Below are 15,781 nucleotides of genomic sequence, written 5' to 3' on the forward strand. Positions count from 1 at the left end.
GCTACTATGGCCACCTCTAGTCTTGCTATCTGCCTTTGCCAGCAAGCATTACCACTTTGTGTTAGACTTTTAAGGGAAGAATTAGAGGTTCTGAAAGAAGGACGCAGGAGTGTCCAAGTGCGTGTCCAGACTTTTTTCCAATGCTACTCAGATCTCCTCATCTTTGTTGATCTTCCGCCAGTACTGTGCCCTTAAATCATTTCAACAAGCACCCAAATGGGGCTGGTAACTCGGGACTCACCAGCCACAAGAAGACTGTAACCGAGCTTAAAATAGAGACGTGTCCCTTGACTGGCCACTGACGGCAAGCCAGGCAGTATCTGCGTACCCGGGCTGAGCCCAACTCTGGGCTGCTGGAGCCTGCAGACCTCCCCATGAGGGAGCCGCTTCCCCTGCGAGGCAAGCTGGGCTTTCCTTGGTCCAGGAGCCCTCAGGGTATGTGTCCTCAGCCTGTCGCCCCTCCATGGCTGCCTGGCCAGAGGTTTCTGGCCATTCCTCAGAGAAAGCAAGCCTGGGGAGGACCTGGGGCCTGGCCTGTGGGTGACAGGGATCTGGTGGTAGCTGGCACCTTAGGCTGGGCAGGCCATCTAATTGGGGTTGGACTAGTTCTGGCCTTTGGTATGGGGGTGGGGTGAGGGGAGCCCCTGGAAGGCCTTTTTAAAGATGGAAAGTGAGGGAGTCCTGTCTAAGAGGGCAGAATAGGAGGGGAGCTCAGAAAGAAGAGGCCAAACTGTTTGGTTGATCTTATTTCTTTTTAAGCCCCAAACCAGGTCATTGTGCCTGAGTGTAAGTATGTCAGAAGCAGAGAGTGCCCACAGAGCAAGGCCCACACAGAAAGGTCAAGCCCTTCCCTTTGAGGGAAGACGCCCAGATGGAGTGACTATGTGCCCAGAGCAGCGTTCCCCTACTCCTGTCCTTACATCGTGTGTGTGACTGCTTCCTCCTTCCCCCTGCAGGCGCCGCCATGGAGTCTGACCTCTGCTGACCCGACCCAGGCAGGAGGCGCACAGCCAGGCCCGCCGCCATGGCTTCCAGCAGCGCGGAGAGCCAGCTCCAGAGGATCATCCGGGATCTGCAGGGTACTGTTGGGCTGCGGGCGCGCTGAGTTTGGTTTAGAGGGAGCAGTGGCTGTGCTTTTGCTGTGGCCAGTTGAAATGCAGCCCTTTCATCTGTGTTCACAGCGGGTAATTAGAGCCCTCAGGACGCATCATCCTGAAATATTTGGGGCTCAGATGTCCACTCTGTGCAAAGCTGGGAGAGCTTGCCTGGGCCTCCCCTCAGGGAACTGGAAAGCCTCTTTGTAAACGAAGTCAAATAGCTCTTTCTGGGTCTGGGTCTGGTATCCGGCTGTGTGTATATGTGTTTTCAAGCTAAGCCATTAAGTCTTTGGCTGAATCATGAGCCTCTGGGGTCTGATGAAGTTGGCTTAATTGGGGAGGAGTGTTCTCCCTCCCTCTGAGCAGGAAGACGGGATTCCCGTCTGTCTTGTTTTGCTGTCCCACCTGGGCCTGGTGGGCGGATGGCCTTTTGCCTGTAACACGCTCCAGTTCTGGGCCTACTGTCGTCCAGACTTCCTGAGCTCAGTGTTGCCCACTGAGAGAGAAGACTTGTGAGCCTCGTCTCTCTGAGAAGGGCAAGGCGGGGAGGGTGCGTGTGAAGAGGAGAAGACTCAGGAGAACAGACTGCTCTCTCACTCCTGGCTGCAGAGTCCAGGGCCCGAGTTCAGCCTTTCTGGTGGTGTCCCGGGGTCAGAATTTTGGCAAGTTTTCCATCCCCCGAAGATGTCCAGGGCCAGTCTTGTGAACCTCTTTGGGGCTCTAGCACATTTGCTGCAGCACAGTCTGAAGCTGACCTCTTCCTCCACGTCGCAGAGACCACAGTGACCTTCTCCTGAAAGGCTGAAGGCCCAGGTTCCTGACAGCTCACACAGAGTGGTGACCAACTGCAGTCTCTCCTGCCCAGGGCCATCAAGCTGGTGGCAGCCAAAGTACCGTCCTTATTCTGAAGGACAAAAGTCAGTGAGATAAAAATCATTCTCAGGCTTATCTCCTGTTTATATAGTACTTTGGGCCTCTAATGGCTAACAATTACTTGGCATCTCACATGTGCCAGGCACTGTCCTACATGACTTATGGATGATAACTCATTGTGTCATCACATTTGGTCCTTTGAGGTAGGAACCATTATTATTCCCGTTTTGCGGATGCGGAAACAGGCTCAGAAAAGTGAAGTGACTTGCCTAAGGTCACCCAGCCAGTAAGGCAAAGCCTGGGTTTGTACATACACCTGGTGCCAGAGTCTGTGCTCTTAACCACACCAGCCTGCTTCCAGCTAAAATGTTAGATGGGTTTTTTTTTAAAATCTATACACACACACAGAGGCAGAGAAAGTAAAATGACAGTCCCTACATATCTGAGTTTGCCACTGGCCATCAGGTTTCTACACAAAGTAGGCAGTCTTCTCTAATGTCTAGTCTATGGTTCTCAAGGACAACTCGGAGACCCAGATGTCCTTACTGGGAGGGAAGAGAGAGGAAGTGAGGACCCTCAGGTAGAGCTCCTGATCCAGGGAGGGGACTGGCATTAGCAATTGTTCAGTTGCCTTTTTCCACCCCATGTACTGGCTGCATCTGGTCATCCCCGACATCCCAAGGCCGAATCAGTGTCCTATACCCAGCCCACAGAGCACTTTGATGGGAGCTCTTAACAGGCGCCACTTTCTCAAGACCCTTTCTTTTCATCTTTGGCTCCTGTCTCAGTAAGCCTGTGACAGATCTACAGCATCCACCATAACACCTTAACTGAGGCGTCCTGTGCGGTGCGCAGCCTTCACCCCTCTGCAGGGCAGCCCCTTATCCTCCTGGTGACAGTAGGTATGAGGGCTTTGGAGTCAGGCAGGCTTGGCCTAAGCTCCTGGCTCTGCCTTTTAACCAGAAGATGTTGGCCAAGTCCCTCCACCCTTCCAAGGTGCAGTTGCTCTCTTTGTGTGTGACGTAGGTTTGATGATGACACCCACTTCTCATGATTGATGGCAGAAGCAAATATATAATTCATGTGAGGCTAAGATTTTTCATAACTAATACATTTTGAGTATCAGAGATCAGAGCTGAAAATTTCATATTTCATGTCCAAAGGCTCCTCCTTTCAGACTTTCAGGAGTTTCCAGACCAGGTTGTGAGTGTTTACCCGGCCTGGGGTGGAGGAGGGAGGCTATGTGTCCTGGTCCCTGGCCCTCGGTGCAGCCACAGTAGACACTAGTAGGGTGCAGCTCAACAACACTCACTTGTAAGAAGCAGTCCCAAGAATCTGCGCCGTTGGCTGACCTTTGCCTGGGGTCGGTGTTGATTAAATGTTAGCCCGCCCGGGCTCAGCCTCAGTCCTTGGCGGGTCCACTTTCTAACTGTGGTACTTGACAGCAGGGCCGGTGGCTCTTCCGTTTTAAGAATCGTCAGAGAAGGAGATAGTTTTGTCCAGCACATCCCCACCGTCTCAGCTGGGGACATTTTACCCAGCTTCTGACAGTCCCTCTGTCCCACAGCAGGGGCTGTGAGGGAGTCAGAGGTGGTTTTTCTCCTTTTCTGCACAGGAAATGCATTATCTTAGAAGTTAAGAGGTGGGCTCTGGAGTCGGAAAGCCCTTGAGGAAACAGGTTCTCATTCCAGCTCTGCTGTTTGCCCCCCATGATCTTTGGCCAAGTACTCTGACCTTTTCCTGAGTTCCTCGTCTGTAAAATGGGGATGGTAATACCAGCCTTCGTCAGTTCTAAGGGGTACTTATTTTTTTCCACATTTTAACAGCTCTGAAATTGGGATCATCTTAAAATCAATTACATCTTCGATTTGTTGAAATAAGGCAATGCTTGCCTTGCAGGGCCGTATTAAATGAGGGTGGCAGGCAAAGCCCTGGACCCTCCTAGGCCCTCAGTTAGAAGCAGATATTGTGTTGTCATTCTTGGGATTATCATCACTATTATTTGCACATTCTGGGTCTTCCTGCAGCCTGGCCTTACCTATACTGAACGGTAGGGTTATAATAAACAACAACAAGAAACATTGCCAGAATAAAGAGTAAACCTTTCTGGAAGTCAGTATTAGGGGACTTCTGAATGATTCATCTACACAGCAAACATTTGTTGGCAAAACACTGCATGAAAATTATGAGGCCTATGTCAGGGGCCTACAGGGATGACCAAGAACTGTGCTCAGTTAGCGAGATATTGTAAAGTACCTTGGGCTCTCAAGACATCTTAACGCCTTCTGACCTAGAATTACATCCCGTGGATGTCACATACCGCTTCACATGTCCGAGGCTTTGCCATCATTGACCACTTACTCCTCATACTTTTCGGGGTTATTCTGCTTCTCTCCCTGATGTCAGTCTCCATCTGGTTACATGTTCTTATTTGTTGTCTTAAAGATGCTGTGACAGAACTAAGCCAAGAATTTAAGGAAGCAGGGGAACCCATCACAGATGACAGCACCAGCTTGCATAAGTTTTCTTATAAACTTGAGTATCTCCTTCAAGTAAGTGACTCCTGTACTGTGTTGATTTCTGCTCTGTTGTCTCGTTTCCCTCTTGGGTGACTTGTCAGCATGCAGGATGTGGTTCAGAAACCTCGGTGGAGCCATGAAGCCCTCCTGGTTAGACTGAAGTCGGAGCAGTGCCCTGCGAGAGCCGAAGCCTCCAAGTGCAATCCTCTGGGGAATCAGAACGTTGCCTCTTAGGATAGTTTTGGCAATCGAGAACATTCTTTGGAGAGTTAGTCACCTTAGGGCAGGTCACAAGGTCACTGTATAGCAGGGATCTTAACTGTGGGGCAGTCACATACCCTTTGCCAGTCTGGTGAAAGCTGTGGGATCTCTCCCCAAGCAGACGTGCATATGTGTACACACCCGATCACACATTTTCCAGGAGCGTGTAGACCTCTGATGATTATCCAGAGGCTCCCGTTTTAGAGCTTTCTGCTCAAAGTGTGGTCCATAGACCAGCAGTATCAACATCATCTGGGAGCAGGTGAGAAACATGTTCTTGCTTCCCACCTGACCTGCTGAATCAGGATCTCTGAGGTCAACTCAGGAAGTTTTCTTTTAACACACTCACAGTGTAATGCTTATGTCTGCTTGGTTCAAGAAGCACAGATCTGGGACCAGCCTGTGGTGCAGTGGTTAAGTTCGCGTGCTCTGCTTCGGTGGCCTGGGGTTCACTTGTTCGAATCCTGGGCGCAGAACTACACACTGTTTATCAAGCCATGCTGTGGCAGGTGTCCCACATATAAAGTAGAGGAAGATCGGCAGAGATGTTAGCTCAGGGCCTATCTTCCTCAGCAAAAAAGAGGAGGATTGGCAGCAGATGTTAGCTCAGGGCTAATCTTCCTCAAAAATAAATTAAAAATGTTTTTGAAAAAAGCTAGATCTAGCGAACACTGCAGATGTGGAAAAGTACAGGCAACTACAATAGGCAAAACGTTAATAGAAGTTAATATAATAGGACCAAAATGTTAATAGAAGTTATTTTAGGGTGGTAGTATTAGGCATTATAATTTTGTTTTTGTTTTATCCTGATTTCCTAACAACATATGCATATCTCACTTCTATAATCAGAAAAAAATGCCATAAAATATTATGTTATAGAAAGACATACCTATATCATTTTGAACACTGTAAGTCTGCAACCTCAGATCCCAGTAAAGCAGGTAGGATGAGAGCCTGCTGGAGGAGATGCCCCCAGCGTGTTGAGGGACTCGCCTTTCACATGCCTTTTCAACTGGTGCTCTGTTTTACATTGTGAAAATATTTATGGACCTTTTTTTTTTTTCAATTAGCCCATTTTGGTTTTGGATTTGAAATGACTTATAGCTGACATTTTTTAAATGTATTATGCGTATATTAAAACAGTATTGAAAGTTGAGTAACTGGGATAAAATGTCACTAACTCATTTCCCTAAGCTGAGACATGGTTAACCCTCTTCTTGTTGCCCTGAAGGCTTTTCACTTATATTTCTTTATCATGTTAGTAGCAACTTTGGTGGTCTTCCACCCAACTCTATGCACAGAGTATTCTTCAAGGGATAATCTATTGGGGGGCTGTTATTCCTGAATCTCACTAGTTGTGTGACCTTGAGCCAGTTACTTAACCTCCACTAGCCTCCATTTCCTCATCTGTAAATTGAGGATTAAAACACCTTCAATTGCCAATGAATAAAAATAATGTCAACAAAGGGCCTTGCCCAGTGCCAGGCAATTAAGAAGCTATCGTTATTATTTAGCATTTAAATGATGGGATGAGCAGTAGTGGTTTGGACCTCCTCTCTCTGTCCGTCTCCCCCCACAGTTCGATCAGAAAGAGAAGGCCACGCTCCTGGGCAGCAAGAAGGACTACTGGGATTACTTCTGTGCCTGCCTAGCCAAGGTGAAAGGAGCCAATGACGGGATCCGATTCGTCAAGTCTATTTCGGAGGTAAGCGGAGCAAGGACCTCACATCTTCCTCCCGCCTGTCTTAAGCAGCTCTTGCAGAGACCCTTGCCACGGACAGCCAGGTGAGGAAGTGGCAGTTTAGGGGTGGTAAAGAAGTAAAGAAATCCAGATTGACTATACTCAGTGCCCACTGTTGGCTCAGGGAAGCCACCTGAGTGAGCGTTCACCGAGCCGAGGGATGGCTCAGTCCTGACTCTGTGCATTAGACCACCACCCACACGTCACCCACAGGGTGGGCTGCTCACACTGTGGTCTGCTCACGGTGCCCCTCGGAGGTGTAGCGCACAGGATGCCTCTGCCTTTTTTAAAAGGTCAGTTTCTTTGGTAAAAATCTTAGAGTTTGCTAGGCTGCTTTCCTTACAGTTTGCCCAAGAAACTTGGATTTGAAATGAAGAGAGTGATTGGGATTTCAAGAGACATTTCTTAAAATGCTGGTGTGCTAAGCAACTTCCCATACACAGTTCTGAACCCCTCAAGAGCAGAATGCCAGAATAACAACAAACACACACACACCATCTGTCTGTCTGTCTTTTTCTCTCTCCCTCCCTTCCCCTCTCCCTCCCTCCCCCTCCCTCCCTCTCACTCTCTCCCTCCCCTCCCCTGTCCCTCCCTCCCTCCCCCTCCCTCCCTCTCCCTCTCTCCCTCCCCCTTTCCCCCTCCTTCCTCCTTTCCTCCCCCTCTCCCTCTCCTCCACCCTGATGAATCTCCTCCCTCTCTCTTATCAGCCTAGTCCATACAGGAGTGAAGAATTTTGCACATTAGGGAGCAAGTAAACCCCTAGATTTGGGATAGGAGGCCTAAAGGGTTTCATCATTTTATCTTTCTTTTCAGTATCTCGTCAGTAAGTTTAAAGGCACTTTAAAGCCAGCAGACATGCTCCTTGGCTGGCCTCCCACAGAGGCCATAGAGTCAGGTGCTCTGGGAGGATCTCTTTCCGGACCGAGCCAGCTAGAGCCGGATGGGTTTCTTCTTATAGAGAATGACATTGAGGGCCGAGCATTTTCCACCAGCTGCGCTCTCTGACATCTGAGAAAATGAGGAAAGATCCTGGCTCTGAAGAGTTTGCTCTGCAAATTTCTTTAATGTCCATGTAGTGTGACGGGTCTTGTGAGGGGGGGACCCTTAGGTCCATGATGTAGAGCACTGTTTTAGTGCATCATAAATCCAGAGAGAGTTCTCCTTGTCACCCTCCTCTGCATAAATCTGGAAGCAGTTCTCAGTGTCACTCTCCTGTCTTCCGCTCAGAGTAACTAAAACCTTTGACTTTATGACTTTGGACTGCTGACGTCTGCAATTAAATTTAGTTTAATCCTCATTCCCCAGGGTTACAAAATGCTTAAGTTTACTTCTTGGCTAGTTTCCTCTCCTTTTCTCATAATGCACAGACCCCGAGACAATCCGAGGCCAGGGAAACTGACTTCCAGAAGCAAGAAGCATTCCCTGCTTGCACAAACGCTGTTGGTGACTGGCATGGGCTCCACGTCCCACAGGGTCTGATTGTCTCATCTCTGTTGAAGACTCTGCTGTCTGGAGCATTATTGGGTAGAATGGCTCAGAATGTCACTAGGCCAGTGGGCTGCTGGATACTTGGGTTAACTTTAATGATCAAGTGACATCCAGGCTGACAAGCCAGAAGGTGAAAGTTAATGGATAGGAAGCATTGCTGGGCCCCTCAGGCCATGTGGGATGAGGGGCAGCCATTTGGACTAACACAGTCGAAGGCTCTAATCAGCCACGCCTGGAGGTTCAGAATGGGCTTCCCCTGGACTGCGTGTGTTTCACCGCGATGGACAGGATCACAACCAGGGTGCAGCTTGGCGTCAGGCTGCTGGCACAGTGGCTTGGTTTAGAGCAGAATCAGCTCTCGTGTACCTTGCAGACTTCCTGTTCTTTGCTGCTGTTGTATCACTTCTCAGTGTAGTGCATGTGAGTTCTGATTAGATGCTAAAAAAGTTAAGAAATTAGGTAATGAAAGCAGACCCGTGATCTCAAAAAATGAAAAATCAAAAAGCTGTGCAGCATTTTCATTTGCAGTGCAAAGGAACTGTTGTTCCCTTCCCTGGAGGGTGTTTAAAAATATTTTAAAAAGTAAATAGCTCCCTTTATACATATAATCAATTCAGTTAATAGCCCTTATTAAAAATGTAACCTCAAACGTTTGCCATTAAAACAAGTTTTAATGTTCTAAATGCTGTTAGAATGGTCATTTTGCTAATAAGGACAAGCCCCTGTATTGGGAGCTTACAGACAAGGGCTGTTATGTGAGGTTCTTAGTAGAGTCCACAGGCCCTGTATGTGGGTGTGTTTGTATGACTGACACGCTTCACTTCACGATGCCTTGCTCAGCTGTCCTCGGCTGCCTGAGTTTCCCAGTTACCGCCACTGAACGCTTTGTTCTCACCTCACTCATCAGTGGAAAAAGTATCTCAACGTCATCAAGATTCTCTGCTGGGCATCTATCATGATCTAGCATCTATAGACGTGCCGTGCTGGTTTTTACAAAGCCAGTAAGTCAGGCTGCTGCCTACCTTCATTTCCAGGCATTCTGACTATACCCTAAACTCACAAAACTCACGTGGAGGAATGTCTTACAGTCTCTGTCGTTCAGGAGGTTTCACGCCTTTTTATTTTTTAAAACTCCTTCATACTGTGGCCTCATTTCCTTGAGTCAGCAGTAGGAAGATGTGTAGCTCTAGCTATAAGGTGCTGTGTACCAGGATGTTTACACTGTTGTCACCGTGGCCGTGCTTGAGGCCGAGGCTTGAGGATGGCCTGTCTCAGCCCAGTGCCATAATTGGTTTCTTAATAGGATGGAGTGTGAGGACCATCCTTTGGTCAACCCACTTGCCCCTTCGCCCCAACCACCGAGTTAAACATTTCTGACCTTTGAAGGGGTGAGGAGGGTGTGGGTCTTTGCTTATCCCACTCGGAGCCGGAGCCAGCGCCTGACAGAACACCTGTGTGTGGTGGGTCAAGAGGTTTTGAATTCCTGCCTGCTTATCTTGAGCTTCTGGGGAAGTGACATCAGGAGTATGAATCCTGATTTGTAAGCTGGTCTCAAGTGTCTTCTGTGGCAGTCCTCTTTATTCCCTTCATCTTGGCAGCTGTCTGCCTGCTTTGGCAGCCTTGTGGCAGAGTCTCTGACCAGCCTACGCCCCTTCATCACAACAAGCTTCCAGAAACATCTTTAGAAACCATATTTTGGCACTGTGGGAGAGGTTTTGAAGATAGGCCTGCACCTGGACCCCCCCCAATGCACCTCAGGCTTCCTGAAACAGAACCACGCCCATTTTTGTTACCCCAATGTGGCTGGGCCACCTAGAGACACCCCTGCTCTCACCTCCTGGGCACCTTCTGACTCAATGCAGTGAGTTGTAGAGCTGGAAAGAAGTCCAACCAGGAAGGCCGTGACAGATAACATGGCTTATAATGATGGTTTCCTGAGGACACAGAGGAGGCAATTATACGGCCGTCACAACTTCTCCGAAGTCCCTCTCACACACCTCTTCCCTTTGACCTCCTCTCGACTCCCTTCCACAAGGGCTCCGGCCGAGCCCTTTAGGCCTCTCCTCTGCACCTCTTCTTCCGGCACCTCAACATTAGCCGTACTGAGAGCATCTCCCGGTCAGACTCATCCCTGGTGTGAGAAGCCCTTCATTTACCTCCCTGTTTTATTGTAAATATTCCAAATTAAATCAAACAGTTTCATCTCTGACTGCAAACACAGAGATTCTGATGGAGCGGAGGAGGGAGACTGACATTGCTGTAGGATCTACAGGTGTTTGAAAGCCTCTCAGGAAAGTATCTTCCTTGAATGTTTGCTGGAGTCTCTGCTTATCCTCCGCTGGAGGCCTGCAAGAAGTCCACCCACGTCAGGCCTCACCCTCGGGGTGATGGTCTCAAATGTTTTGCGTCCTTTGAGGGACATGATTGAAGCCAATGAATAAGGTGGAAGTGGGTGACGTTTTTGGTCCGTTTCTGCTTTTTGCCAGCCATCCTCACCCATGAGGCCAGGTCTGTATATGGAGTTAGGCTAACAGCTCTTCTTTTCTGTGTAATCTGCCTTTTCCAGCTCCGAACATCTCTGGGAAAGGGGAGAGCGTTTATTCGCTACTCGTTGGTACACCAGAGGTTGGCAGACACCTTACAGCAGTGCTTCATGAACACCAGAGTGACCAGGTAAATACAGGGCAACTCGGGGATTTACCCCTACCATTCACACCTGAGCGAAGGCCCCTCAGTGACAATGACAGCTGCAGCAGCAGTGCCTGTTTCTGTCACACTTTGGCACAAGCAAAGCCCTTCTACGTCTGTCATCCTCTTCTGCCCTGCCTACCACAGTCCCTGACACGTGTGGGGTGGGTAGCACTGAGTGTTTACAGGTGAGGAAAATGAGGCTCAGAAAGGATAAATGCTTTTTTCCAGGCCCCACTGATGCCGAGTCATAAAGCAGGAGCTTGGGTCCAGGTCTCTTAATTCCTAAAGTCACATGGTTTTCCCTGGTGGATGGCAACTTCTTGATGCTGGCACTAATGAATGGACACACCCCATGGCCATCCTGGACCAGTGGATTGCAGCCTTGGCCTCTCAGCAGAATCACCTGTGGTGTTTTTAACACTGCTGAGCCTAGGGCCTCACCTGAGACCCTAGGTCGACACCTGCTGAGCGTGTCTGGGCTCTGTGGAAATGGTGGTGGGTGACCAGACTGGGAGCCACTGCAGTGCCCTGGTTCCCTGTGGTCAGCCTTTGTGCCAGAGGAGGCGGGATTGAGCGTGCCAAGGGGGAGAGGGTGTCAGATTTGGAGCTGCAGGTCAGGTACCATCAGCTAAACCTCTTTGGGTTGCCCAGCACCCCTTTTCCAGTTCTGCCTCCTCTCTCCCTAGAGAGTGTTTCCAGTTAATCAAAGAAATCACTTCTGAATTAAGAAAAAACTTTTGGGGAAAAAATGTTTTGTTTTGTCACCTGTAAGGTTGATTTGCATAAAGATGTATTTCTCATGCGTGTGACAGGCTTCATGTGTTGACGTAAGTTGAGAACCTTTGCGCATTTGACCTGAAGGTGATTTTGTTCCACGTGTTTGGTGAAAATCATCATAAACAGCTTGACTTCTAGTATATTACAGTTCACTGACTTCAGCCAAGTAGCGCTTTAAACTCATCAGGGTTGTCTCTTTTAATTCTTATTGCTTCACATGAAGTGAAACAACCACCACTTCCAAGTGCAGATATTTTGTTCCTTAGCTTTTAAATTGGTGCCTGGACAGAAATTAGCAGTGAGTCCGATGTCATGTACTGAATTCTCCAGAAAGAGTAGAAGATGAAGTGATCTTTCAAAAAGGAAGTGTTCTTTCCTCTGCAACTTCCCCTTCTTGGCAAGTAATTGAGACTTAAGTTTTATCATATCCTTTTTGGGAAAAGATGTGATATAAATGAATAAATATATAATTCATTTCAGTATTTTCCTTGAAGCGTATTTGAGAGTTATGTGCTCCTACAGTGAAAATCAAATTGGAGTGTGTGTGTGTGTGTGTGTGTGTGTGCGTGTGTCTGAATTTAATTAATGTAGTAATCTGAGTTAGAATTTGATAAGGCAGAGCCTTACGGGGAGGATTGACTAAATTTACTTTCCTTATCTTTATTATTACTCTTATGATTGATACCTTTTTATGTTTCCCTGCAGTGACTGGTACTATGCAAGAAGCCCCTTTCTGAAGCCAAAGCTGAGCTCTGACATCGTGGGTCAACTCTATGAGCTGACTGACGTTCAGTTTGACCTGGCCTCAAGGGGCTACGACTTGGATGCTGCCTGGCCGACGTTTGCCAGGTATTTTAAAGAAGTGTTTGGTTTAAAAATCAGGGGTAAGAGGTGTTTGATGTTTTGAAGATTGCCACCAGTCTACTGAAAGCAATTTTGCTTGCTCAATAAATTACATAAAGCTTTGCCTCTCTTACAGCTGCTAATTTTACATGGCAATGCGTCTGTAAAACTGAAGTTTTTTTAAATGTGCTAAGGGGCTTGGCGTGGGAGTCAGGGGTGGAGGGTGGGGCAAGTGGGCTTTTTGCCGTTTGTGTTCTTACAGAGTGATCATGGAGGCCTTCCAGGCAATAAGAGAGGAAAGCTACAGCTTGTCCACGTGAGGGTTGCTGGAAAGGTCGCTGTATTTTCATTTCTTACACCAATGTGACACTCACACGCCATCCAAGTGAATCCTCACAGCCACTCCAGGAGGGCAATGCTGAGGAGACAGGCTCAGAGAGTGGAGGGATTTGCCCAAAGTCACACAGCTGCTGGGCAGCAGGCCCAGAACACCAGACTCGAGTTAAATCAAGTCCAGCGTTCTTCATTTTGTTTTGCTTTTTGTTAATAAGATTTTTCTAATTTCAATTGTCATGATTTTTATTAGGAAATATTTTCTATGTAGAGAAAAGTACTGAATATAATGATACCCATGTGCCAACTAGTAGGATTTAATAGCTCACGTTTTGCCGTATTTATTTATGTCCTTTTTTAAAACTTTAATTTTGAAATCATTTCAGTATTACAGAAAAGTTTCAAAACTAGTACAGAGTACTCATCTGTCTTTCACCTTGATTTCCCAGTTTTCAGTATTTTACTACAACTGTTTTATCATTCTTTCTTTTTACATTTACATGTTGGTCTATTTCCTAAGTCATTTGGGAGATGGTTACAGACTTGATTCCCATTTACTCCTAAGTACTTCATTGTATATTTCCTCAAATCACAGACATCCTCTTATATAACCTCAGTATAATTATTAGTCAGGAAATTAACATTGATACAATATTGCTATCTAATTTACAGACCTTATTCAAATTTCAAGAATTATCCCAATAATGTCTTTTATAATCTGGGACCCAATCTACGATCCCATGTTGCAGTTAATTGTCGTGTCTCACTAGTCCTCTTTAATTTGGAACCATTTCTCAGTCTTTGTCTTTCATAGTGTAGACTTTTTTTTAAAGTACAGGCCAGTTATTTTGTGAAATGTTCCTTGATTTGAGTTTGTCTAGTGTTTCCTCATTATTAGATTCAGGTTAAGCATTTTTGGCAGGAATACCCCGGATGTTGTGTCCTTCTCAGCACATTATATTCAGAAACACATGATGCTGATCTGTTTCATTGCTAGTTAGGTTAACCATGATCGTTTGGTTAAGGTGGGGTTTGCTAGGTTTCTCCTACAGTTACTATGTCTCTCTGTGTAATCAATATGTATCTTATGGGAAGATACTTTGAGGTTAGGTTATTATCCTGTTTCTTTTCCATCTCTTCCCTGTTAGTTTTAGCATCCATTGATAATTCTCACTGAATCAATCGTTGTCGTGATTACCAGAGTGATTTTTTGTCTCCGTTATTCCTTCTACATTAGTACTTGGCATTCTATTGTAAGAAAGATCTTTTCCTTCTTTGCTATTTATTTATTCAGTTAAAGCAGTTGTTGACTCATGGATTTTTATTTTATTCAATGGGTTCAATTCACTTCTGTCACTGTAATTATGTCCCATATTTGGCTTTCAAGCTGGTTCTTTTGGGGGGGTTTTTTGTTATTGTCTGATAGCTTTTTTTTAAGAAACAAAATATTACAGATCCAAATAAAGCCCCACCCCACTACCATCCTCTCCCCTTCTCTCCCTTTCTGGAAGTAATCACAGCCCTGTAGTTGGTGTAGTTATTCCCAAATATTTTTATGTTTTACTAGATGGTGTGATTATAAATATTTTACATATATAATTGTACTTTGTATATTTTTTAATTTGCATATGTTGAATCATGACCTAGCTATCCTTTTGCAACTTGCTTTTTTCATTCCACATTGTTTTTGAGATTTTTATCTGCATGTGGAGTTCTATAGATGTAGAGTAGGAGCCGGCAAACCACAGCCCACAGGGCCGTGTGAAACCCAGCGTCCCCCATTCGTTCACATGTTGTCCATGGCTGCTTTCATGCCACAGTGGCAGAGTTGAGTTGTTAGGACAGAAACCATAAGGCTTGCGAACCCAAAATATTTACTATCTGGCCCTTTACAAAAAGAGATTGCCATCCCATGGTGTGGAATATTCTGTTGTGCCAGTAAGCCACAGGTTGTCTGTTTTTTTAGTGATGTAGAGTTAGGCTGTTTCTACCATTACTGTGCTGTACTGTGTCTCTTTTTGCACATACGGTTCTGTCTTTGGGGTAGATACTGAGAGGTGGAATTGCTGGGTGGTGGAGACCAGCAAGTTTTAAAATGCAATAATTGTAGATTAAGGAGAAGATTCTGGTTAAATAAAAATATGTTTAGTTTGCAGTGTTCCTACTGAAAGAGAGTCATCACACAAGTCTTTGTGCTTCTCGGCTAGTGCTGTCAGGTAGAGCTTTCTGCAGTGAGGGAAATGTCCTGCGCCTTCGCTGTCTGATGCGGTTATGGGAACTAGAAGCAGCTCTTCCAGCCATGTTGCTCATTTGTAATGTAAACCGGTCACCGGGAGCCCCTAAGCACAACGTGACCTTCATTTACCAGATCGACTGTTGCTTGTTCCTCACTAGCAGACAGACTATAGCAGGCACCAAGGACATTTAAACCAAAAATTGGGAAATATTCTGTTCACTTAGTTCTTTTTTGGCGGTGAGGGGAAAGCCATCATGTTTAAACTTTAGCGGTGGGGTCCATCCGCTGCAGACCAACGTAAAGGTGCTCTCTGGTGGAAGGGCTGGATTTGCCTTCTGTGCTCTATCTGACAGGGCACTGCCCTTTGCCACCACCTGGTTGCCTAGTGACAACCAAGGCCTCCCTGTGTGTGTGTGTGTATTTCCTGCTCTGATGCAGGTGTGTCTGTTCTGTGGCCCCACAGGAGGACACTGGGCACTGGCTCTTCTGCTTACATGTGGAAACCCCCCAGCCGGAGCTCCAGCGTGAGCAGTTTGGTGAGCAGCTACCTGCAGGTAATGCCAGAGAGGCTGGGGATTTCCTTGCTGTGGTGTCAACCAGGGTGTGTTTCTGCCTCTCGCAAAAACATCATCTCATGTTCTCAGACACCTTTTGTTCCAGCCAGAGCCATACAATTCCTCAGTTATATCCACTATTGCCTAGAGTCCAGGTTTTTATAACCAATAGAATTTAGGCCTTTTAAAAATTAAATTTTTTGTGGCTCTGAGCTAACATCTATTTCCGATCTTCCTCTTTTTGCTTGAGGAAGATTGATGCTGAACTAACATTTGTGGCAATCTTCCTCTATTTCATGTGGGATGCCACCACAGAGTGGCTTGACAAGCAGTGCTACGTCTGTGCCTGGGATCTCAACCTGCAAAGC

The 15,781-nt window shown here is 46.6% G+C and overlaps 1 protein-coding gene across 3 annotated transcripts in view; it reads left to right on the forward strand.

The window, feature by feature from the left end:
• Positions 1-15,781, forward strand: part of FYCO1 (FYVE and coiled-coil domain autophagy adaptor 1) — an 85,676-nt gene that overhangs the window by 10,040 nt on the left and 59,855 nt on the right. For 2 of the 3 annotated variants that reach the window (XM_070577150.1, XM_070577152.1), the window contains 6 exons: positions 957-1,079; positions 4,416-4,522; positions 6,330-6,455; positions 10,546-10,652; positions 12,153-12,296; positions 15,323-15,413. In XM_070577150.1, coding sequence (XP_070433251.1) covers positions 1,025-1,079; positions 4,416-4,522; positions 6,330-6,455; positions 10,546-10,652; positions 12,153-12,296; positions 15,323-15,413 — 630 coding nt within the window. In that variant the 5' untranslated portion in view covers positions 957-1,024. Of the gene's footprint in view, positions 1-181; positions 436-956; positions 1,080-4,415; positions 4,523-6,329; positions 6,456-10,545; positions 10,653-12,152; positions 12,297-15,322; positions 15,414-15,781 lie in introns of those variants that run through there. The other variant, XM_070577151.1, reaches the window with a different exon arrangement.

The sequence above is a fragment of the Equus przewalskii genome, chromosome 15 (genome assembly GCF_037783145.1).
Source record: "Equus przewalskii isolate Varuska chromosome 15, EquPr2, whole genome shotgun sequence".
Taxonomy (NCBI): domain Eukaryota; kingdom Metazoa; phylum Chordata; class Mammalia; order Perissodactyla; family Equidae; genus Equus; species Equus przewalskii.